Consider the following 24,025-nt stretch of genomic DNA (forward strand, 5'->3'; position numbering starts at 1 on the left):
CGATCGCATCTACAATACTTAGGGTAGGTAGCGGCTTGGCTCTGCCGCTGGCATTGCTGACCTGGGCCACATGCTCGTCTGCCTACAAGCCGTATCAGGCGGACCGTATGCTTGTTTGTCTAGAAGGGCAATAAAAATAATAAAAAAAACTTACACAATAATTGATTCGATTATAGGTACGTTTTTATTTTTTTGTGTATGAACATTATCGCTCATTACGGAACAAGTCTTTCGGATGTGGGTTTATTTTGTGGTTTAGCTCTGGCGTTATTAATTGTTTAGGTACCTATGCGATGTGTGAGAAGGCTAAGAAATTGGCCACGATATTTCATTATAATTTTTTCTCTAACTATGACTAAGCCGCTTGCCAAGTTAGTTAAAAGATGGACGACGATAAAAGTAACAAAAAATGGGCGAGTAAGATTCGTGCGTCAAGCTTTTCATACACGATAATAAATAATTAATCACGTATCCAAGGGAATCGATTTTTTACCTATCTTCTAAAATTAAAGGTATGAATTAATTATAAGTTAGAACTTTTTCAGTTGACATATTTTTATCAGCAAACTATTTAAATATACCTAACCTGTAAAAGCTTCATTAATACTCCAAGCAATTAAATAATTATCAAGCAATTAAAAAAAATTTTTTTTCAGCCGTTCTGAACCTAAAAGTTGAATTCAAAACGGATTTATGTTTTGCCAAAAAGACGCCAACATATGTTATGAAATCCGACAATCGTAAATAAGTAGGTATTAGTTGCTTTGTTGAAGTTTACAAGTTAATAAATATATTTATTTATAGCCGAGGGCTGCGTGTTGAGTATGTTGTCACACCCTTGTCGCCCACTCGCAGTGACACCCATCACGATGACGTCATTTTTAATGGGATTGTTTGCGCGTCTGGGAGCGGCTTTTTCGCACCAAGAATGATTTTAGTCCTAGTCGAATTTCTGTGACGGGTGGAAGCGACATGTTGTTGCGAATACTTATATATTTTTGTCTATCCTTTACCGTAGTATTTGCGAGAGGTGGCTTCGGTGGACGTAGTGGCGGTTCACATTCCTATCCCCATTCCACCGGATATTCTGGCGCAAGCCGAGGTGGCGCACATACTTATCCGCATTCCACGGGATATTCCGGCGTAAGCCGAGGCGGCACGCATACTTATCCGCATTCCAATAGCATCTCGGGACATTCCGAAAGTCGTAATGTTCACAACACTTATACACAGCAGCATAATGTCAATTATGGACATCGTACTGAAATTCATAATCATTATCACTACAATCCACCGCAGCAGGTTATGTATGGATCGACTTATCATCCCGTATATCACGGGACTCCTCCGACTTATATCTACGAATATAGGAACTCCGGAAGTCGTTTTGATACATTGCTAACAGGCCTCGCTTTATACAACTTGGGAAAAATGTCCGGTAGACAAGAGCATTACGGCGGATATAGAGAGTACACAACGAGGCCAGGTGAAATTTGTAAGCTTCGTGTGGAAAAAAGATCATGGGACTATGAAGAAACTCGGATCGACTGCAAATTGATGTCCAGTTTTATTTGGGAAGCGGAAACTACGTCGCAGAATCAACAAGCTTCGAATAAGGTTACTACAGTAGTCGAAACCGTGGCGAGCTCGAGTGGGACTCGAAATGCTGACGGGACCATAAGCAATACAAACATAACAAAAACGGTAACCGTCACAGATGCTCTACAGTCAAGAGGCCCGTCAATACAAGTGATGCCAGGAATGCAGTGCTACATGATTCGCATATCAAGAGACACTTCGGTTTTACAGAAACATGTCGATTGTGCTCTCTTACAAACCTACGCAAATTCTATGCATTATAATCGTGCTTCGTGTTTATTGAATTCGACAGTTATTTTTGTTATAATATTGCATTGCTTAATTAAATAATTTAATGTGATGATAACGTGTAAAAAGTTTAAATGTTTGTTTGATGTTCAACTTTAATTTGCCGTTCTGATATTTTAAAAATACATAACTATGCTCCGAATTCAGAAGTTCTTCTTGGAGTGGGTTAGCAGAAACTATTGTATGTAAATGTAACTAAAATTTTTAATTGAATTTTAACATTTTTTTTAATCGCGAAAACATGATTTAATTTTTGGTAAATGATTAAATTTTTTTTGTATTTTTGAACTTATTTTAAAATTAAAATAACGAAGATGTACATATACACAGTTTTTTATTGATAATAAATGATGTCAAAAATGATACATGTCATACAAAATCTTATTTTGTGAATAAAATTAGACTTTTGCTTTATCCGAGAAATGCTTTGGCAGGTTTTGCCAACATTCGTAATATTTGGGGTCCAATTTTTGACAGGTTTCCGCGCCCCACTTGGTGATGGCCAGACTCAAAGAAGATTCAAACATAAAAGCCTGTAAAAGGAAATTTTAATGTTAACTTCAATTTGGATTCAAAATGCATGCCCGGGATGAATTGGATTAAATTATTTTCTTAAACTTATGTCATATTTCATTCTTGTACTGATGTAGGTACCTATTTGAACAACTAGATTTATTGTATTTACTTACAAAATTAAAACAATTACGAAATTTGGTTCGCTAATAATAGTGTAGTTTTATTTTAATTTAAAAACTATTGTTTTATTTCTTTATTTTAAAACATTCAAATTAATTGTTATAGTTTACTAGATAGGTACCTGAGTTCCTACTGCAATTTTCTGCGGCACTAGTGCTCCATTGGATGCAGCGTTGAAACATTTGTCGTCAGGCCCGTGAGGTGTCATCATGGAATGCAGAGACGCACCGCCGGGAAGGAAACCGCCTTCTTTCGCCTCGTAAGAACCAAGAATCAACCCCATGAACTCGCTCATACAGTTTCCTGAAAAAGATTGTGGCCTTTCTATAGTCATAGGCAGCTACTGATTTACACATTTCAGAATATTATTGAAGTCAACGACCTTGAAATATGTGGTTGACGTTTCAGTTTTTTCGGAATAACAATTTGTCGTACCCAACCAAACGACGGAAGATATAAGTACTTCGGCACTGAAGTATGTTTTTAATAAGGATAGAGTATCGTAACGTTTTTATTTTTATTTTATTGCTTAGATGGGTGAACGAGCTCACAGCCCACCTGGTGTTAAGTGGTTACTGGAGCCTATTGTCATCTACAACGTAAATGCGCCACCTACCTTGAGATATAAGTTCTAAGGTCTCAGTATAATTACAACGGCTGCCCTACTCTTCAAACCGAAACGCATTACTGCTTCACGGCAGAAATAGGCAGGGTGGTGGTACCTACCCGCGCGGACTCACAAGAGGTCCTACCACCAGCTACATCCCACCATTATCGAATATAAATTTTTAAATATAAACTTATTTCTTCATTCGCAATCCTATTTAGACACGTGTTTTACTTCGGTTAGTTCTTATTACATTCAAATGATCTACGTACATAATATTTTTAGCCACTTAACATCAGGTGAACTTTCAGCTCGTACACCTATGCAAAAAATCAGACTCGAACCTGTACTATTGTATATTCAATTGGAGTATATCATTATAAATAATTTTCTGTATCTCTCAGTAAACAACGTTACTACGTAACTAAGTCATTTACGTTCAATGTATGTAAATGAACGAAGAGATATTGTATTGTGTACGTACTCGTTGAATTCTCATTATTTATACAGTAATGATATGAAAACAATTGAGCAATTAGCGTGCTATTCTGAATTGTTAGTTCGACCAAATACCTACATCTCAACAATATGTTTTTATTGAAGTAATTTTTCTAGTCTTATAACAAGGTGAACGTTTATGAATTATGCGCCTGTAAGTAAGTAAGTAATTTCTCGGTATTAGAAGCATAAGATCGGATATCCATGATTTCATTCCAATTGAATGCGTTTCAGTTTGAAGGGTGGGGCAGCCGTTGTAACTATACTGAGACCTTAACATTCCCGATCCTGCGGAAAGAATGGAAAGCAGTCGACGTCGCCCAAAACACGTCATCTCGGATCCTCCCGATCCACTAACGGTGCTTCTAGGTACTTCAAGCACCGGTCACCGTTCTCGTCGAACCCGTCGCTTGCGACGAAGGGCTCGACGAGTAAATTAACTCTCAGACACAGCCCACTGAGTTTCTCGCCGGATCTTCTCAGTGGGTCGCGTTTCCGATCCGGTGGTAGATTCTGCGAAGCACGGCTCTTGCTAGAGTTCGTGTTAGCAACGTCGTCAGGTTTGAGCCCCGTGAGCTCACCTACTAGTTAAGGTTACGCTGGAATAGCCTCTCAAGGCTACCAGCTTAGGTAGGAAAAAAAAAAGAGACCTTAAAAGTTTTAAAACTCACATCTCAAGATAAGTGGCGCCATTTACGTTGTAGATGTATATGTGTTCCGGTAATCACTTAACACCAGGTGGACTGTGAGCTCGTCCATCCATCGAAGCAATAAAATAAAAAAACGGAATCCTGGTCGGTAGCACAAAAAAAATATCCGCTGAGGACAGGATTCGAACCTGCGCGGGTATAACCCATTGGATTTCAAGTCCAACTCCTTAACCACTCGGACACCTCAGCAACTACAAAAAGTTATGAATGTAACAACAACCACCTTTAAATAAAAATAATTAGCTGATAATTGCGTTCCCGTAAAATTAAGGCTTTTATTCTGGCAAGTTAAAAATATTAAGTATATAATATAATATATAAAATAAGAAGTAGTATTGATAAGTCGTAATACCTTTATTAGAAGACCACGTTAAAGCGATCAGTTTCAGTACAAGGTTCTGTCTAAAGTTCAATTCTATTAATTTCATAAAAAAATATACAAATATCTTAGTGCTCGTCTAACACGCAATTATAATAGCTTTCTGTACTCATTAGGAGCTATTGAATTTCGGTCAGGGTCCGCTGCGACTATCGGTAAATGTAAAAAAACATAAGTTTCCTGAAACTCCTCGCGTGCCACTTGTCTTATTTTGAGTGTTTTGAATCAAAGCCTATGTGCTATTTCGATGTGTAACCTATGAATAAGTTTCATAAAAAACCGTCCAGTAGTCTGTCTCCTTGCGTAAGATCAACAAACATCCATCCAACCTCACAAATGTTCGCATTTACAATTAATATTAATAGAATCAATAAATAAATACGGTTATTACCCTAACCTACTTTATTTGATTTGATTTGATTAAATAAAAAAAATGAAAAAAAGTGTTCTAATATTTCCTGGTATATATTACAAAATGTATATATAACGGCTCATTAAATTTAAATGCGAAGGATTAAAAATATTCGCTGAGGACAGGATTCGAACCTGCGCGGGTATGACCCATTGGATTTCAAGTCCAACTCCTTAACCACTCGGACACCTCAGCAACTACAAAAAACAATGAATGTAACAACAACCACCTTTAAATAAAAATAATTAGCTGATAATTGCTTTCCCGTAAAATTAAGGCTTTTATGCTGTCAAGTTAAAAATATGAAGTATATAATATAATATATAAAATAAGGTAATATTAATAAGTCGTAATACCTTTATTAGAAGACCACGTTAAAGCAATCAGTTTCAGTATAATGTTCTGTCTAAAGTTAAATTCTATTAATTTCATTAAAAAAAAATATGTATACAAATATCTTAGTGCTCATCTAACACGCAATAGCTTTCTGTACTCATTAGGAGCTATTGAATTTTGGTTACGGTCAGGCTCCGCTGCGACTATCGGTAAATGTAAAAAAAAAGTTTCCTGAAACTCCTCGCGCGCCTCTTATCGTATTTTGAGTGTTCTGAATCAAAGCCTCTATGTGCTATTCCGAAATATAACCTATGAATAAGTTTCATAAAAAACCGTCCAGTAGTCTGTCTCCTTGCGTAAGATCAACAAACATCCATCCACCCTCACAAATTTTCGCATTTACAATTCATATTAATAAAATCAATAAATAAATACGGTTATTATCCTAACCTACTTTATTTGATTTGATTTGATTAAATAAAAAAAAATGAAAAAAAGTCTTCTAATATTTTCTGGTATATATTACATTATGTACATATAACGGCCCATTAAATTTAACTGCGAAAGATTAAAAATATTCGCTGAGGACAGGATTCGAACCTGCGCGGGTATAACCCATTGGATTTCAAGTCCAACTCCTTAACCACTCGGACACCTCAGCAACTATGAAAAACAATGAATGTAACAACAACCACCTTTTAATAAAAATAATTAGCTGATAATTGCGTTCCCTTAAAATTAAGGCATTTATTCTGTCAAGTTAAAAAAGTAAACAAACACTTTAAATAATTAAAAAAACCAAAACTTTAATATATACATAGGTAGTTCAATAGTAAGTCTATTGAGGATTTCATTCTCGCCTTCTTAGTTCGACACTAGATCAGTTCAGTGGTACTATATATAATATATTATCATGTTGACATCAGAAACACATAAAATTATCAACTCTCATAATGGTACAACAGAGTAATGATGAAATAAACGTTACAGTAAAATATTTCACTAAGCACACCCGACGGGTATGTTAAACTATATAGTAAGTACATGTATAGTAAAATACATCACGTGTTAGGTAATTGAATACCCTGCGATCTTCAGGCGTACCTGGCGGTAAATAACTGTTTTGTTTATTTTTAAATTAGCCACCAATATCATTACCGCTAACATTACAGCTTTGCTATACTTAAGATACCAATAAAAATCAATTAAGTAGATGTTTGTTTGCGATCAAACGACTAATGCTATTATAATTCACCTTTTTTTGTGTTTGTTTAATGAGAAATAAGAAGTAATATTAATAAGTCGTAATACCTTTATTAGAAGATCACGTTAAAGCAATCAGTTTCAGTACAAGGTTCTGTCTAAAGTCTAAATTTCTATTAATTTTATAAAAAAAATATACATGTATGTATGTATGTATCTCCAAAACAATCTTAGTGCTCGTCTAACACGCAATAGCTGTCTGTACTTATTAGGAACTATTTATTGAATTTTGGTCACGGTCCGTTGTGACTATCGGTAAATGTAAATCAAGTTTCCTGAAACTCCTCGCGCGCCACTTGTCGTATTTTGAGTGTTCTGAATCAAAACCTATATGTGCTATTCCGAAAAATAACCTATGAATAAGTTTCATCAAAATCCGTCCAGTAGTCTGTCTCCTTGCGTAAGATCAACAAACATCCATCCACCCTCACAAATGTTCGCATTTACAATTCATATTAATAGAATCAATAAACAAATATGGTTATTACCCTAACCTATTTTATAAAGTAAAAAATAAATGAATAAAAAAATATCTTCTAATATTTTCTGGTATATATTACATTATGTATATATAACGGCTCATTAAATTTGAATGCGAAGAATTAAAAATATTCGCTGAGGACAGGATTCGAACCTGCGCGGGTATAACCCATTGGATTTCAAGTCCAACTCCTTAACCACTCGGACACCTCAGCAACTACATAAGGCAACGAATTTAACAGCAACCACCTTTAAATAAAAATAATTAGCTGATAATTGCGTTCCCGTAAAATTAAGGCTTTTATTCTGTCAAGTTAAAAAGTAAACAAACTCTTTAAATAATTGAAAAAACCAAAACTTTAATATACCTAGTCAGGTCATAAATTCTGTCACATATTTAATGTAAAATAATTGAAACAAGTTTATTGATTATGTAACCATTCATATACCAAAATGAACTTAACAAAACATAGATTCTTATGAAACTAAAGTTTATTCAAAATGACCTCCGTGATTTTGAATACAGGCCTTCAATCTGCGCGGCCAGTCGTCTATCGCAGCACGAACGAGGTCCATGTCTATATCGGCGGCAGCCTTAATCAAGGATGTCTTGAGTGATTCCAAATTGAGATGAGGCTTTGAGCACGCCTTTTCCTCCAAGTGTTGCCATATCTTGTAATCTAACGGATTCAAATCTGGACTGGAGGAGGGCCAGTCTTCGTGCCGGATGAAGTCGATTTCACGCGCCGCCAGCCAGTCTTGTGTGCTCTTCGCTCTACGAGCTGGCGCCGAATCTTGTTGGAATACCCAGTGCCTGTTATTGAACATGGTATGAGAAACAGGTTCCACAAGGTTCGTCAGGACTGTATTTTGATACACAATTGCATTCGTTTTTACACCTTTCTCACAAAAATGTACCTCTGTTAAGCCCCAATAAGAAACTCCCAACCATACCATGAGCGAGGATGGAAAATGACCTCGTTGGACACATGGAATACGGTAGCTCGCTTCTTCACTACTGTGTGCGTACACCTTATCATTTTGTTTGTTGTAGCTCTCTTCTACGGTAAAAATTTTTTCATCCGAAAAAAGAATTTCCCGATATTTTTTGCGCGCGTACCGCTTCAACAAAGCGCGGCATCTCTTCAGTCTCAGGTCCATTAGACGAGCATTCAAACGATGTCCTGTTTTTCTTCGATATGCCCGAAGCCCTAAGTCTTCATTTAACACCCTTTTCACCGTGGTTCTGCTTAACCCCATCTGAAGGGCCAACAGTTTCTGCTTACGTTTGGGATTTCTTTGAATTCGCGCCTTCACAGCTTTTATCACTGCTGGAGTCCTAACAGACCGAGGGCGACCACTTCTTGACCTGTCATCTACACTAGAGTCTTCATTGTATCGTTTGATGGTACTATAAACGAATCTTTTGGTAATATTAAAATTTTTCAGTATGTTAAAAATTTGAATTGGCGCGTAACCGCAACGATGCAACGCAATAACTGCAACACGGTCTTCTTTAAGCGTCCACTCCATATTTAAAAAATGAGTAAAATTCTAAAAGTATACATTTGTATTTCCATGAACAATTCGAAATTCAAATTCAATAAACTTTTTTGTGGCCAACATTCTAAAAGAAAAGTTTTTACTGTGTGACGATACTTATGACCTGACTAGTTATGTATACATAGGTAGTTCAATAGTTAGTCTATTGAGGATTTCGTTCTCGCCTTCTTAGTTCGACACTAGATCAGTTCAGTGGTACTATAATATATTATCGTATTGTCATCAGAAACACATAAAATTATCAACTCTCATAATGGTACAACAGAGTAATGATGAAATAAACGTTACATTAAAATATTTCACTAAGCACACCCGACGGGTATGTTAAACTATATAGTAATTAGAGTCAAATCTGGGTAAGTGAGAACTGGGTAAGTGAGAAAACTCGATAAGTGAGAGTAATAGCCAGGACCCGTCATTTCAAGCTCTTAAAACCTCTATTAGCGAGAAACAGAAACCTACCTACAGAAACCTACCTAAAACGACTCTCTCTTACAGAAGAGAGAGTCGTTTTTCCCATATGGACCTCCGTTAGTGAGACTGCTACTTATCTATACCTCTATCAGCGACAGTCGAGCTTTATTTATTTACATATATTATTTAGAAGGAACAAATGAAAAAACAAATTACAAATTTAACATCTGCTATTTTATGATCCATTCTTAACTTTCGTGGAACTTCCTAACATTGTTTTTGTATTTTTTTCTCGTCAATATTGAACCTATTCTATTTCGTGGAGCTAACACAGGAATACATTTTTTTTTTTATGATTTAAGTGTTACTGGTGGCCTTGAGGCCTTTCCAGTTTCACCAGGACAGGTGGGCGAGCAAAGGCTCAGCTAGGAGGGGTGGGTTTGCTAACAGCTACCCGAGCGCCTCCGAAGGAGACCTAACTACCAGAACGGAATCGCGACCCGCTGAGAAGATCCGGAAAGAAACTCAGCGGGCTGATGCATGGGGTAGGTTGCACGTCGAACTCTTTGTCGAGTTTGACGAGTACGGCTACCGGGGTTCCTCAGCCTGCTCCTAGTGTTAGAGCTGAAGGTATCTAATGCAAGAGTTATTGGATCTGGTGGATCCGTAACCCTCACAAGCTTCCGCATTTACAATTAATATTAAGCGAATCAATAAATAAATAAATAGGGTTATTACCCTACCTACTTTATTAAGTAAAAAATAAATGAATAAAAAAATATCTTCTAATATTTTCTGGTATATATTACATTATGTATATATAGCGGCTCATTAAATTTAAATGCGAAGGATTAAAAAAATATTCGCTGAGGACAGGATTCGAACCTGCGCGGGTATAACCCATTGGATTTCAAGTCCAACTCCTTAACCACTCGGACACCTCAGCTACGTTGTTACAAACTAAAACATATGATAATCTGCTCAGTAATAGTTTGTATTTATCTTCAGTTAAATAGTTATTTGTAAGAGAATCTGTTGTTAGCAACACGTTTGAAACAATTAATTGCAGACGAATTGTTGTCACAAGCACTATTATTATTACTTACTGTGGTAATAAGGAGGTCTGAAAGTGTGCTCCTGCACAGACCATCTGGGTGGGAATATTACGAAATCAGCGATGGCGATCCCAGGTTTTGCAGAAGGACACGTCAACACCGTAAATATTGAAGGGTCCTAATGAAAACAAAAAAAATACTATTACTAGAATCAAGATTATTGTTACTATTAACTCTTATTCTGCTAAATAAATTAGATCCGGGCATATTGTGAACTATCTGTTTTTGTTACACATTCCGTCTTTCAATTATGTTTGAATGTGAAAAATATTTCCTGAATTACAAGTAACCACCTCAAGGCTTCGATCGCACGCACGCTCTATACATTTTCAATATAAATATTAGTTAACATTATACTATTAGTCATTAGATAAAAAATTTTTTTTTTTTATTACCCCTTTAGGCAGACGAGCTTACGGCCCACCTAATGGTGAGTGGTTACCGTCGCCCATGGACTTCAGCAATGCCAGGGGCAGAGCCAAGCCGCTGTCTACCGTTAATTCCCTATTTTCAACGTACTCGTAAATATTCTGTTCAATTACATTAACGAAGGTGCGTGTCTGAAAACAATTTTATTGACTTAACATAATTCTTTGCATTATGTACTCAGTCTGTTTGTTTTACGGGCGGAGTACGCGACCAATTAATGTAGATCTTTCTTACATTCGTTGTTACTTTATAATTTACAAGTATTAATGTTTTAAGGAGCTCAACAACAAAAACAAAAGAGGATCGGTCTACAAAAGAGTTAGGTTATAAATAATATTCTATCATAGTCTAATTATGTTGGTTTTCAAACGGTAACAATTAAGAAGTATAAGGACTGCTCTGAGGCATTGTTCATCATCATCTCCTTTTTATCATCGCACCTCCCGCCATCGGAGCAGAGTTCATCCATATTATCTGGAACCGCTGCGTTCATTGACAGTGCGTTTCCAGAGGTCTTTTTTGCCACGTACCATCCGGCTATGGAATGAGTCCCTCCACGGTGTTTCCCGAGCTCTATGACATGTCCTTCTTCAAACGAGGCTTGTGGAGAGTATTAAGCGGTAGGCAGCGGCTTGGCTCTGCCCCTGGCATTGCTGAAGTCCATGGGCGACGGTTAACGGCCCACCTAATGGTGGGCCGTTAACCGTCGCATAATAGCCTTAGTCTGCCTACAAGGGCAAAAAAAGACGCTCTCTCGGTGTTATTTCAAGAATATGAGTAATAATTAAGTCAAATTTAGTTTTTAAAGGCTATATTAAGCTTATATTGTATATATATAGAAAATATATGGAAACTTACACAATGATCGTACAAAACAGCGTTGATAACCATAAAGTTGTTTAGATCGTATTTGTAAGGCACATAGTTTCCGTGCCAAGCAACTACGTCGAACGGATTGTGATTTTGTTCGGCAACAAATAGAAACCCTTGGTACTTGTTGAAGATCTGGAAACCTGTTGAATTTAAACACGTGCTGTGATACGACCCTTGTATCAAGGGACAATCTTCATGAATGCATCAAGAAATTTTAGAACTGGCGTGATAAAACATAATATTTTTTTATAGTTCGAAGGTTTTTGCAAATCAAGTAATAAAGTTTAGGTACAGATTACATTGATAAAACCAGTATTTCTTTATTTAGTTGTACCAACAAAGTGATCACTAATTCAAGACATCGCTGAATTGATAAGAAGGTACGAGATAAGCGTCACCTCAACTTTAAATAGTAATAATTGGCATGGTTCTATTAAAAAAGAACCATGATGTTGCTAAGAATAATAATAAAAGTGAATTTGAGTAACAAACCAGGAGTTTCTTCATCAACATAGTGAGCTACCGGTGTTAGAAAATCCCTCGGATTCGCCAGTCCATTAGCTCCGATAGGTCCAAGATCAGGCAGCTTAAAATGACCGTCGAAAACTTCTAATATGTACCCCCTAAGAAATACATTATAAAATACTTGTAGCAAAGTTAATTGAACACAAAAAAAGTTAATTTCCAGTGTCATTACCAATAATTTTACCCAACAAAGAGTTGTAAACTCGCGTCTTCATCAAAGACCTTAGTCTTTTATTGTACTAAATAGACCGGAGTAAAGGTTATTAAATTAAATATTAAATAACTGGAAAGAAAGCACTAACGGTCATCGGGCCCAAATTAGGATTCCCTGTGTTATGGACAAGGGCGGATCCAGCTTTGGCGCCAGGAGGGGGTCACATAGTCAAATTTAGTTGCGTTCGTTCCCAAACGTTTGCGATTATAGAAAATTATTATATTATATTAAATTAATTAAATATTGAAGCTATGTAGTTACATAAAACCTGTATGGTGACAAAATATATAAAAAAAATCATTATATTCAATTAGTGGTCCACCTAAGTTATGGACCCAGTTCAGGGGGTGGTCATGACCCCCATGACCCTCCCCCTGGATCCGCCATTGGTTATGGATACCAGGGACTGAACATATATTTATGTGCGTTTAAATATATAAACATATTTAGATAATAAGAACCCAGACAAAGAGCAAACAAACCTGTTGATGACACGAATCTTTGCCAGATGTGAGAATTGAACCCACGACCCTCGGTGCAACAGTTAGGTCCGCTAACTGCATCACCGGGTCAGTTTAAATGTTATTTAGATTGCTTTGCATTTTTATTTATTTAAGAACGAGCTGACCCGGCAGACTTCGTAGTGCCTCAATCGATAAATAAAAGAACTAAGCTTTTGTATAAAATAAACTTAAAACAAATAAAAGGAATCCGTCCGACGGGGGATACACAAAGGAAAAACAATTTTTTTATTTTTATTTAATTCCGAACATTTTCCGAACAATTCAAGACCAGAATTAGTCAAATCGGTCCAGCCATTCTCGAGTTTTGACGAGACTAACGAACAGCAATTCATTTTTATATAGATAGATAGATGAACAATTTCTACCTGGTAGGACCCTCAACAAATACAGCGAATCTCATTCCAAGTTGAATAACGGCAATTTCATTCGGGGCCACCTCCATTAGACCAAATTCAGTGGTGATCTTCAATTTGCCTTGCTGTGGCACTGCAATGTAATATTCAAATACAAAGCATAATACAAATTAAGCCGATTAGTTGAAAGCTACTTTGAAATTCAACAGTTGTAGATTCTATTACAAGTGCTAATGTAATTTGCGCTACTAAACAAACATTTCTACCGAGCAAGAAGGTTATCTTTAGATCGATTTTAAAATTGAATTCCTTAATATATCTCTGAAAAACAAAAGCTATCTTAACAGGTTCTCTTTCGTAGATTCAAATGTCAATATTTAAATTACAAATAGGTATATAGAAATAACCTTTCTAAGTCAATACGTCTGAGCAGATTATGTATTTTAATGTAACTTATTCATCAATCCAATTGAGTTCTTCTTCTTCTTATCAGCCCACAGACGTCCACTGCTGGACATAGGCCTCCCCCAAGCCTCGCTACAAAGACCGGTCCTGCGCTGCCTGCATTCAGCGGATCCCCGCGAGCCTCGATAGATCGTCGGTCCATCTTGTGGGAGGCCTACCCACGCTACGCCTTCCGGTACGCGGTCACCACTCAAGAACTTTCTGGCTCCAACTGTCATCCGTTCTACGAGCAATGTGTCCTGCCCACTGCCAATTGATTAGTTTATAATTATTTTTACAAAGTATATTTTACCGATTAGAAAGTCTCCGTCGCTGCTGTAAAATGCGCTTTTATCCATGGAAGCGTTGCACAAGTACACGTGGATGGCTATTCCATGTCTAGAGCGAGGATCGCCAGCACCACACACCGTATGGAGTCCGGTCACAAAGTCCACAGACTCGTCTGATGGAATGTCGAAGGGAAGCCAGCGAGACTAGCATGTAAATAAAGTATAAACATGGTTTTTCTCAACAATAGTAGATGGAATCTTGACCATATCGTTCCTTCAAATTTAATCATGAGTGTATTTATTTTATATTTTGAGCATTATAGATATAATTAACTAAAATGATTTATTGTTTAATAACGTGCTTCACGGAAAGCTAAGTATTCTATTAATAGTACAAAATTTACAAAAAATTAATACGACTTCAAAATAAATGAGAATTTGATCAATATACCTAGTTGAAATCAGTTAAATATATATTTTTCAGGATAACTCAAATACTACTAGTCAACTTGTGATAAATTTTAAATAGAACTACATGAGAAGCACCATACCAGCTTCCAAAATAAAACGACGCATCAAAATCATGGGAACCACTTTTTTGGGATCGGTTGAAAAATCAATAAAATACGGAAATGTGTCTATCTGACGGTCAACTTCACGTTCAGTGGTTAGCAGGGAACGAAGACATGGTGTCATTCATCTCAAAACACAAGGTCGAATACTGAAGTTCTATTGTCTACTCAAATTGTATCGGCTAGTCTGTCCCTGCGTCCTCCTCACAAATAGGCTGGATGGTTGTTCCCTCGCTTACCCAACACACCAGATAATATTAAACTATGAATCTTTCTTTGGACCTTCTCCTTACGTCGTATTCCTCAACGATCGGGCACCTTTCTGTATCACTTTCTCTCGCACGATTGTTGGGTCGCCCAAAAACCTCACTCTTGCTAATACTGAATCCATGTAGAGATTTTCATGGGAATGTAATAGCGGTGGGTTCCCACGTCCTTCCGCGTCAGACTTTTAGAGGATATTTAGATCTTCACGTTTACTGGTTGTCGCCTCGGGACGCCAACATTGCGTAAGGATGTCAGGTTAATCATCGCTGCCCGATATTCGACGTTGATTATTCTTTAGACCAACATCCGAATAATTCAATAATGTGCACAAGATTGTATCAGATCAATCCTTGTTGTTGATTAGTATTTTCTTCGGTTTTCATGAGTCGTAGACATAATTACAAGACTCTTACGTCTTAATCTTGCGTTATTTCAATAAAAATAAACTGTAAAATTGGTTTTAATTAATAGTCGATATGTTATTTTTTTTATCAACCACGAGTTTGTTAATGGTCGATTTTTACTATCTTGCACAGGACAACATACAATATTTACATACTAGTATTACACATATTAGTATTTAAAATAAACAAAAACTATTAGTTACCTTTTATTTCAATGAAATCGAAGGGTGACAGGCTATTTGATATAAGGGCTATTTCAGTTAATACGCTACATTTATCTTTGTAATTAAAGGTGCGTTTTATTTGGTATAAGCGTCAACAGTTCGACGTTTTGAATTGAACTTCAACTACTGGTGGTAGGACCTCTTGTGAGTCCGCACGGGTAGGGACCACCACCCCGCCTATTTCCGCCGTGAAGCAGTAATGCGTTTCGGTTCGAAGGGTGGAGTAGCCGTTGTACCTAACTATACTGAGACCTTAGAACTTATATCTCGAGGTGGGTGGCGCATTTACGTTGTAGATGTCTATGGGCTCCAGTAACCACTTAACACCAGGTGGGCTGTGAGCTCGTCCATCCATCTAAGCAATAAAATAAAAAAAGTTCGATGTTTTGAATTGAGCTTCAACTAAGTTTACTCCATTCAAATAGCCGAAGAACTTTTTTGCTATGATATTAATTAGAGATGAAACGGATAGTGGTTTGGCCGGATAACGGATACCGAATATTCGGCAAGCTGCGAGGTCGAGGCGAAAAGTTATCCATAGCCTATTGTGGTATTAATTGCCTTTTGTATAACCATGAGATTTTCTTAAATTTTACTATTCGAAACCCGGCCGGATAGTGATTTACTATCCGGTATCCGGCCATATAGTGAACACATGGCCGGATAGGCCGGATACCGGATAGTTACCGGATATCCGTTTCATCTCTAATATTTATTCCAAATTTTAAACTTTTTAAAGGGCTCTCCTGTAAAGTTGCATAAATGACGCTTAAACCAAATAGCCTTTCACCGCTCGAAATGATTTAAATTTTATTGGTATATAATGTTAGATGTACGTGCAATTGATCGCAATCTTACTTGATTAGGATCCGGCTCTTGTTCATCCCAGTTGTGCGTGAGATGTTTGGCAATGTCTAATTTCTTGAACGGCTTATGTACAACGGAGGGACGTATTCTGTGAGTAATAAAAACAAATACTGAAAATCATCTCTCTGTGTCTCATGCCTATTTTGACATGAACTTTTTTTGTATTAATAATACACAAAGAATACAGTAAAGAATACTCTCTCTCTCTCTCTCTCTCTCTCTCTCCCACCTCTCTCTCGCAAATAATATTTACACGGGAACTGTTTCTAGTTTAAAAAAAATACGGACCGTGAAAATATATTTTAAGCTGGATAATTTATAGACTTCATTGCTTAACCGGTTGAACGAGCTCACGGTCCACCTGATGTTAAGCGCTTACCGGAGCCCATAGACATCTACGACGTAAATGCGCTACCCACCTTGAGATATAAGTTCTAAGGTCTCAAGTATAGTTACAACGGTGCCCTACCCTTCAAACCGAAACGCATTGCTTCTTCGCGGCAGAAATAGGCAGGGTGGTGGTACCTACCCGCGCGGACTCACAAGAGGTCATACCGCCAGTAAAAAGGTATCACAAATGGGCGTCGATTGGCTTCTATAACTGGCTGCTCAAATATTTCGGTTGCCGCAGCCAGGCTGCCTAGTGCGCAGTGAGTCTTATACGTACGAGTCTAGTCTACGACGTCTCCAAAATTATAATATAAACTTTCTTTAAATCAACTTTATTCACTTACCTATACAACCAGGATCTTTTGTTCTCGTGCCTTGGAGCGGTGAAAGCTGTACCTGATAATTGTTCGGCATAGAGACCATAGGGGCATTTCTGTGGGCTGTTCTGACCGATCGGAAGCGATCCCGGCTTCCGCGGGTCCTCTGAAGAAAACTCCGAACCAAAGCCCGATAGATACTGTTCATAATGACGTTTTTAATGTTAATAAATTTTTCCAACAATGTTAGTAACATTCTTAGTTTTATAAAGGGCGTATTTTAGAACGATTTCCGAAAATTTAGGCAGGTGGTATTGGCATATTCCTTTGCTTATAGAATCACAAAACAAAAAAGGATTTTTGAAGTTATACTTCTTTAAGCGCGTTATGAAAAATTGATGAGAGTGAAATTTTACGATGCGCCCGCACCGTGACACAAAATTAACAGAATGAAGTTGCCCACTAAATCGCTCATTACAATGCGACCGACGTAACTTGGCGAGTCTGAATATAGCCGCAGGTGAACTTTCCGAACCGTACAGAGAATTACCGAATTTATACGATGTCAAGAAAAGGGATGTCCAATATGCGTGTTTGAGGATGTTGTTTACCTAATCGATTTTTTTTCAAATTGATTAAAATGTCAATAAAAAAAAGAAATAAATTTAATAAAAATAAAGTATAACTTCTTACGCACGTACATAAGTACACGCACCCTTTGTTTCGTTGATTAAAAAAACGATAAAGTCTATCGTTAATCGTCTTCGACTTTCGAAAACGAGTGTAATACATTCTAATCAAATACCTACTACATACAGTACATTTTTCCATTATTTGAATAAAATATGTCATATTGCGAGCATATGTGATATGATATTAGATATAACAAAATGTCAATTCTGTTTTTTTTAAATCTATTTGTAAGTACCATTTCCTTTACTGTATAAGGCTTGGGGACAGTCTTCAACAGTAGAGAGTTGTTCGACTGCGCCGCTAACATTACCGATGTCCTTGAGTGATGGTAACTACTTAACATCAGGTACGGGCTCAAAAGCACAAATATAACAAATTGCGCATTTAAAAAAACGTTTTTGTGCGCGGCAATGAAATGCATTTATGGCATACATATACAACACAATTTTAGCGGGAAATAACAAAAATATAACCAAGATAAAATCTTTACCTACCTTTAATTCGGTCATTTTGTCACATAAACGATTACAAGTTTTCACTGATGCCGAGACGGCGAGATACTGGGCGTTCTGATTCCGAGATGTTTACGTCTTTACGACAATACCGGACCGCTATGCTAATCGAACTGGTTTGTTTATTATAAGATACAGATATATCGAAAAACAAAATGACATTCATAGAGCTGATATCCGAGCTCAGGTACCTACAAACAAGATAAAGAACACAGCTTACCAAACCGTTCACTGCAAATATTTTGTACAATTTATTATTACTGTATATTAAAAGATCTGATGTAATATTTGGATCTTGAGGAAGCTAGGTCAAATACTTTTACAACGAATTGAATATGTTTCTAATTTTTATTTTTATTTCATTAACTCAAAGTGTACTTATAAATGATTTTAGAGAAAGCGTCACGTTTTCTTCTATATTTATGAACAGTTAAGCGAATTTCAATTAATAGGAGTCTCATTCATGTGCTCAATGTACAATATAAAATGAATGTGCAAAAAAACATTAATTAAATTAACTTAGACGCCCTGGTATCTGGTATAGAATGCGACTGTTTAGATTTGCTGCATCTTTTGACTACGTTCATCGCTTAGTGTTGATCACATTATCTGTTTATCAGATCAGAAAAAAACCTCAAGACTTTATCTAAACATTACATTATCTCGTTTATTTTGTCATTGATAACAAAAATGAAAATATAATAATGTTGACAACACTAAAGCACGTTACATTAAAACAAAAAAAAAAAAAAAAAAATTCTTAAATAAAAAAAATACAAGAAAACAAACAACAAAAACCCCGACTGCATCATGCAAAATAGTAACAATATGCTACAAACAAGATCTATAAAATCTATTGTGTGCTAGATTACAATATTTTATAATTTAAAATTACAATATTTTATACAGCAGAAATGTTAGTAATGGTAAATGGTACAGATTTTTTTTTAAAATTGATTACCAAGAATGGTGAATAGACGTCACAACATGAATGTTGTAACCCACGTTGAGATATGAGGTCGACTGTATTGCTATAAACTAATTACACCTCAAATGCTCTCTGAAGAGTTATACTCTACAGGGTGTAAAAGAATAAGAATAAAATAATACTAAACAGTCGGCTGAAACTCTAAAGGTAAAGGAGGCCGGCAGACCAACGAGTACCCAGGGCTTCTTATCAGCAAGGTATGTTAGACAGCTTGGGGTATTTTATTACAAATTTAGCATTGTTTAACGTCCGTCTGGTGTAGTGGTAAGTGACATAGTCACTACACTAGGGGGTCGCGGGTTCGAATCCCGCCAAGGGAAGATATTTGTATTATAAAAATATAAATGTCTTTTCCAGGGTTATGGATGTATATTAAATATATGTTTTTTTTTTTTTTATTTTTTTTATTGCTTAGATGGGTGGACGAACTCACAGCCCACCTGGTGTTAAGTGGTTACTGGAGCCCATAGACATCTACAACGTAAATGCGCCACCCACCTTGAGATATAAGTTCTAAGGTCTCAGTATAGTGACAACGGCTACCCCACCCTTCGAACCGAAACGCATTACTGCTTCACGGCGGAAATAGGCGGGGTGGTGGTACCTACCCGTGCGGACTCCCAAGAGGTCCTACCACCAGTGATTACGCAAATTATAATTTTGCGGGTTTGATTTTTATTACACGATGTATGTGTAAAATAAAAATCTTACATTTATTTCCGATATCTGGTACCTGTAACACAAGTTCTTTACGAACTTATCACGGGACCAGTTAACGTGGCGTGATTGTTAGTAAAATATTTATATTATTTATATTGGTAAATTGTTTTTTTTAAATTATATTGGAAGACGTCGTGGCCCAAAGGATAAGACGTCCGGTGCATTTGTATCTAGCGATGCACCGTGGTTCTAATCCCGCAGGCGGGTAAGTACCAATTTTGCTAATAAAATACGTACTTAACAAATGTTCACGATTGATTTCCACGGTGAAGGAATAACATCGTGTAATAAAAATCAAACCCACAAAATTATAATTTGCGTAATTACAGGTGAAAGGACTTATTGTGAGTCCGCACGGATAAGTACCACCACACTGCCTATTTCTGCCGTGAAGCAGTAATGCGTTTCGGTTTGAAGGGTGGGGCAGCCGTTGTAACTATAATGAGACCTTAGAACTTATATCTCAAGGTGGGTGGCGTATTTACGTTATAGAGGTATATGGGCTCTAGTAACCACTTTACACCAGGTGGACTGTGAGCTCGTCCACCCATCTAAGCAATAAAAAAACATTATGCATCTGTGAGATATGTTTACATATCAATATATAGCATAAGCAAGTATATAGCATAAACATTATGGTAATGAAACAACTGGCTCCGTTCGTTCGAGAAAATCCTTTAAAATCTCGTTCCATTAAACCGGTCTTAATTGTAGGAATGTTCGTAAACAGAATTGCACAATATTTGTAAAAAAAACAAAGAACAATGTTTTGCATGTTGCGCTAGAATTTACTAGAAAATTTTAGAATTGCTTTTCTCTCCTTAATGCTCCGAAAGTACCGTATGGTAATGTTCCGAATGAGGTGCCTGCAGTGTCTTTATTGTGTCATTAGGATAATTTTATACAAAGAGAATATTATTATCTGAAATACGAGCAGGCGAGATTATCATTGAGATTGTGTCCCACAAGCACATTAAAATTATCTTCATAAACGTCATGATGATGAAAATTTCATCGAACGGGCGATAATATATGCGAAGACCTTAAGTCAATTAGAAGTCAGTAGTGAGTTTATTGACGCTAAGGATGAATATTCTTTCTTGATTTTCGAGTCTGCTTAGTGAGAGCAACTATTAAAAGCCCTAATTGCGCACTAGATAACATTTAGTTTACTAAAATTTTGCGTGTTTCTGTCAGTGTGCTATTAGCTCCAATAGTAAGACAGCTGTAAGAAAGAAATTGAGACTTCAAGCTTATCTCGGATTGGGCTGCAGAATTCACATTGTGGTATCTGTATGTGGGCCAGGGTAGGCACCTAATACATAATATGTAGTTACAGTCTGAGTTTCCTTATCTTTGTCAATAAGTATAGGTCTACTGCATATACTGTTTTGTCTTTTTGGGCCATAGATAAGTAGTTAAAACAAACCATTTCCGAATCAGGAATAAATTGCGACCCTAGTTACGTAATTGTTAACTAAATCGATATCTCTATATGACAATAAATAGAAAAACAGTTAAGGAACAGTTACTGCTGTTTATCAGTCAATTTCATTCTTTTTTTTTTGGTAGCTTTTGACGGGGTTTGTCAATAAAAAATAGCTAATATAAATTATTTTATTTTGTAAAATATCAAGAACAATAAAGAAAACATGTAAGTAATGCATATGTTTCTAAATCTTTAGGTGTGGTTATGGACTTAATATGGCCTAATTCTGTCCATTGAGTAAACTCTGATGCTAGGGAGTAAGAGAATCCCGTGCGAGTAGGCTTCCAACATCTTGCTTATTGCGGTCGCGAAGCAGTTTCGGCTGGAAGCATTTTTTTTATTGCTTAGATGGGTGGACGAGCTCACAGCCCACCTGGTGTTATGTGGTTACTGGAGCTCATAGATATTTACAACGTAAATGCGCCACCCACCTTTGAGATATAAGTTCTAAGGTATAATATACCTAGTCAGGTCATAAATTCTGTCACATGTTTAATGTAAAATAATTGAAACAAGTTTATTCATTATGTAACCATTCATATACCAAAATGAACTTAACAAAACATAGATTCTTATGACACTAAAGTTTATTCAAAATGACCTCCGTGATTTTGAATACAGGCCTTCAATCTGCGCGGCCAGTCGTCTATCGCAGCACGAACGAGGTCCATATCAATATCGGCGGCTGCCTTAATCAAGGATGTCTTGAGTGACTCCAAATTGGGATGAGGCTTTGAGCACGCCTTTTCCTCCAAGTGTTGCCATATCTTGTAATCTAACGGATTCAAATCTGGACTGGAGGAGGGCCAGTCTTCGTGCCGGATGAAGTCGATTTCACGCGCCGACAGCCAGTCTTGTGTGCTCTTCGCTCTATGAGCTGGCGCCGAATCTTGTTAGAATACCCAGTGCCTGTTATTGAACATGGTATGAGAAACAGGTTCCACAAGGTTCGTCAGGACTGTATTTTGATAGACAACTGCATTCGTTTTTACACCTTTCTCACAAAAATGTACCTCTGTTAAGCCCCAATAAGAAACTCCCAACCATACCATGAGCGAGGATGGAAAATGACCTTGTTGGACACGCGGAATACGGTTGCTCGCTTCTTCACTACTGTGTGCGTACACCTTATCATTTTGTTTGTTGTAGCTCTCTTCTACGGTAAAAATTTTTTCATCCGAAAAAAGAATTTCCCGATATTTTTTTCCCGCGTACCGCTTCAACAAAGCGCGGCATCTCTTCAGTCTCAGGTCCATTAGACGAGCATTCAAACGATGTCCTGTTTTTCTTCGATATGCCCGAAGCCCTAAGTCTTCATTTAACACCCTTTTCACCGTGGTTCTGCTTAACCCCATCTGAAGGGCCAACAGTTTCTGCTTACGTTTGGGATTTCTTTGAATTCGCGCCTTCACAGCTTTTATCACTGCTGGAGTCCTAACAGACCGAGGGCGACCACTTCTTGACCTGTCATCTACACTAGAGTCTTCATTGTATCGTTTGATGGTACGATAACCGAATCTTTTGGTTATATTCAAATTTTTCAGTATGTTAAAAATTTGAATTGGCGCGTAACCGCAACGATGCAACGCAATAACTGCAACACGGTCTTCTGTAAGCGTCCACTCCATATTTGAAAATGAGTAAAATTCTAAAAGTATACATTTTTATTTTCATGAACAATTCGAAATTCGAATTCAATAAACTTTTTTGTGGCCAGCATTCTAAAAGAAAAGCTTTTACTGTGTGACAATACTTATGACCTGACTAGGTAGTTACAACGGCTGCCCCACCTTTCAAACCGAAACGCATTACTGCTTCACGGCAGAAATAGGCAGGGTGGTGGTACCTACCCGTGCGGACTGAGGGAGAAATTTAAAGAAATTAAAGTTCTCACTGCCATCCCAGTACATTTTTGAAAATTTGATGTATGTTCGTAAACATATTGAGGAGTTTCCTAAACAGTCGGACATACATAATAGAAATACTAGGAACAAACACAAGCTTGTTGTGCCGATGAGTAGGTTACATAAGATACGAAATTCATTCGGGTGTTTGTCTGTGCGCCTGTACAACAAAATCCCACAAGATGTTCAGAACCTACATATACATAGGTTTAAGAAAACCATTAAAGAACATCTGTGCAATAAAGCTTACTATAAAGTCAATGATTATCTAGAAGATTGCACAAAGTGGGAATGAGTTGCTCGCTCCAGGCATTTCAATATTGTAGTAATTGTTACGTTATATTACTCATTGTAAAAAATACATATTTAAAAAAAATCGAATATTAAAAAATAAATAAATAATAATTTCATATGTAAAAAAAAAAGACATGCCCGCTGAGTTTCTTGCCAATTCTTCTCAGGACGGAGGCTAGTTCTTGTGAATTGGCGGTAGTTTTTTTTGACGTTCAACAAGTATGTACTTTCATTTATGTTGAATAAAAATTTTTGATTTGATTTGGACTCACAAGTGATCCTACCACCAGTTATCTATCATATACGGCATATACGCCATATTTAATTTATTTTTCTACGATTCTTGTCCTCTGATGGTCCAACCTTGGACAG

The 24,025-nt window shown here is 36.9% G+C and overlaps 2 protein-coding genes and 5 non-coding genes across 7 annotated transcripts; 1 reads left to right on the top strand and 6 right to left on the bottom strand.

Annotated features, from left to right (window-relative positions):
* Positions 1–972: 972 nt before the first annotated feature.
* On the top strand, positions 973–2,613 carry LOC110385433 (uncharacterized). Its single transcript, XM_062675256.1, has one exon. The coding sequence runs from the start codon at positions 973–975 to the stop codon at positions 1,927–1,929; it is 957 nt and encodes a 318-aa protein (XP_062531240.1). The 3' UTR covers positions 1,930–2,613.
* LOC101747176 (homogentisate 1,2-dioxygenase) lies at positions 2,205–18,864 on the bottom strand. The gene is made up of 11 exons (XM_062675212.1): positions 18,778–18,864; positions 18,241–18,449; positions 17,081–17,253; positions 16,338–16,434; positions 14,036–14,216; positions 13,291–13,411; positions 12,155–12,285; positions 11,648–11,802; positions 10,352–10,478; positions 2,705–2,886; positions 2,205–2,420 (listed from the first exon to the last, which is right to left on the bottom strand). Exons 2-11 carry the CDS (start codon positions 18,253–18,255, stop codon positions 2,286–2,288), a joined length of 1,317 nt encoding a protein of 438 aa, XP_062531196.1. The 5' UTR covers positions 18,256–18,449; positions 18,778–18,864; the 3' UTR covers positions 2,205–2,285.
* TRNAS-UGA (transfer RNA serine (anticodon UGA)) lies at positions 4,506–4,587 on the bottom strand. Its single transcript has one exon. It is a non-coding gene; the product is annotated as a tRNA-Ser (tRNA).
* On the bottom strand, positions 5,303–5,384 carry TRNAS-UGA (transfer RNA serine (anticodon UGA)). The gene has a single exon. It is a non-coding gene; the product is annotated as a tRNA-Ser (tRNA).
* Positions 6,105–6,186, bottom strand: TRNAS-UGA (transfer RNA serine (anticodon UGA)). The gene has a single exon. It is a non-coding gene; the product is annotated as a tRNA-Ser (tRNA).
* Positions 7,402–7,483, bottom strand: TRNAS-UGA (transfer RNA serine (anticodon UGA)). The gene has a single exon. It is a non-coding gene; the product is annotated as a tRNA-Ser (tRNA).
* Positions 10,110–10,191, bottom strand: TRNAS-UGA (transfer RNA serine (anticodon UGA)). Its single transcript has one exon. It is a non-coding gene; the product is annotated as a tRNA-Ser (tRNA).
* Positions 18,865–24,025: the final 5,161 nt, after the last annotated feature.

Source organism: Bombyx mori, chromosome 3 (genome assembly GCF_030269925.1).
Source record: "Bombyx mori chromosome 3, ASM3026992v2".
Classification (NCBI taxonomy): domain Eukaryota; kingdom Metazoa; phylum Arthropoda; class Insecta; order Lepidoptera; family Bombycidae; genus Bombyx; species Bombyx mori.

Coding starts and splice junctions, on each gene's coding strand:
- LOC110385433 (XM_062675256.1), top strand. CDS start 973: ATGTTGTTGCGAATACTTATATATTTTTGTCTATCCTTTACCGTAGTA.
- LOC101747176 (XM_062675212.1), bottom strand. Junction 12,286..13,290: donor TTTGTTGAGGGTCCTACCAG/GTAGAAATTGTT, acceptor TGTATTTCTTAG/GGGGTACATATTAGAAGTTT. Junction 2,421..2,704: donor AAATTGCAGTAGGAACTCAG/GTACCTATCTAG, acceptor TTCCTTTTACAG/GCTTTTATGTTTGAATCTTC.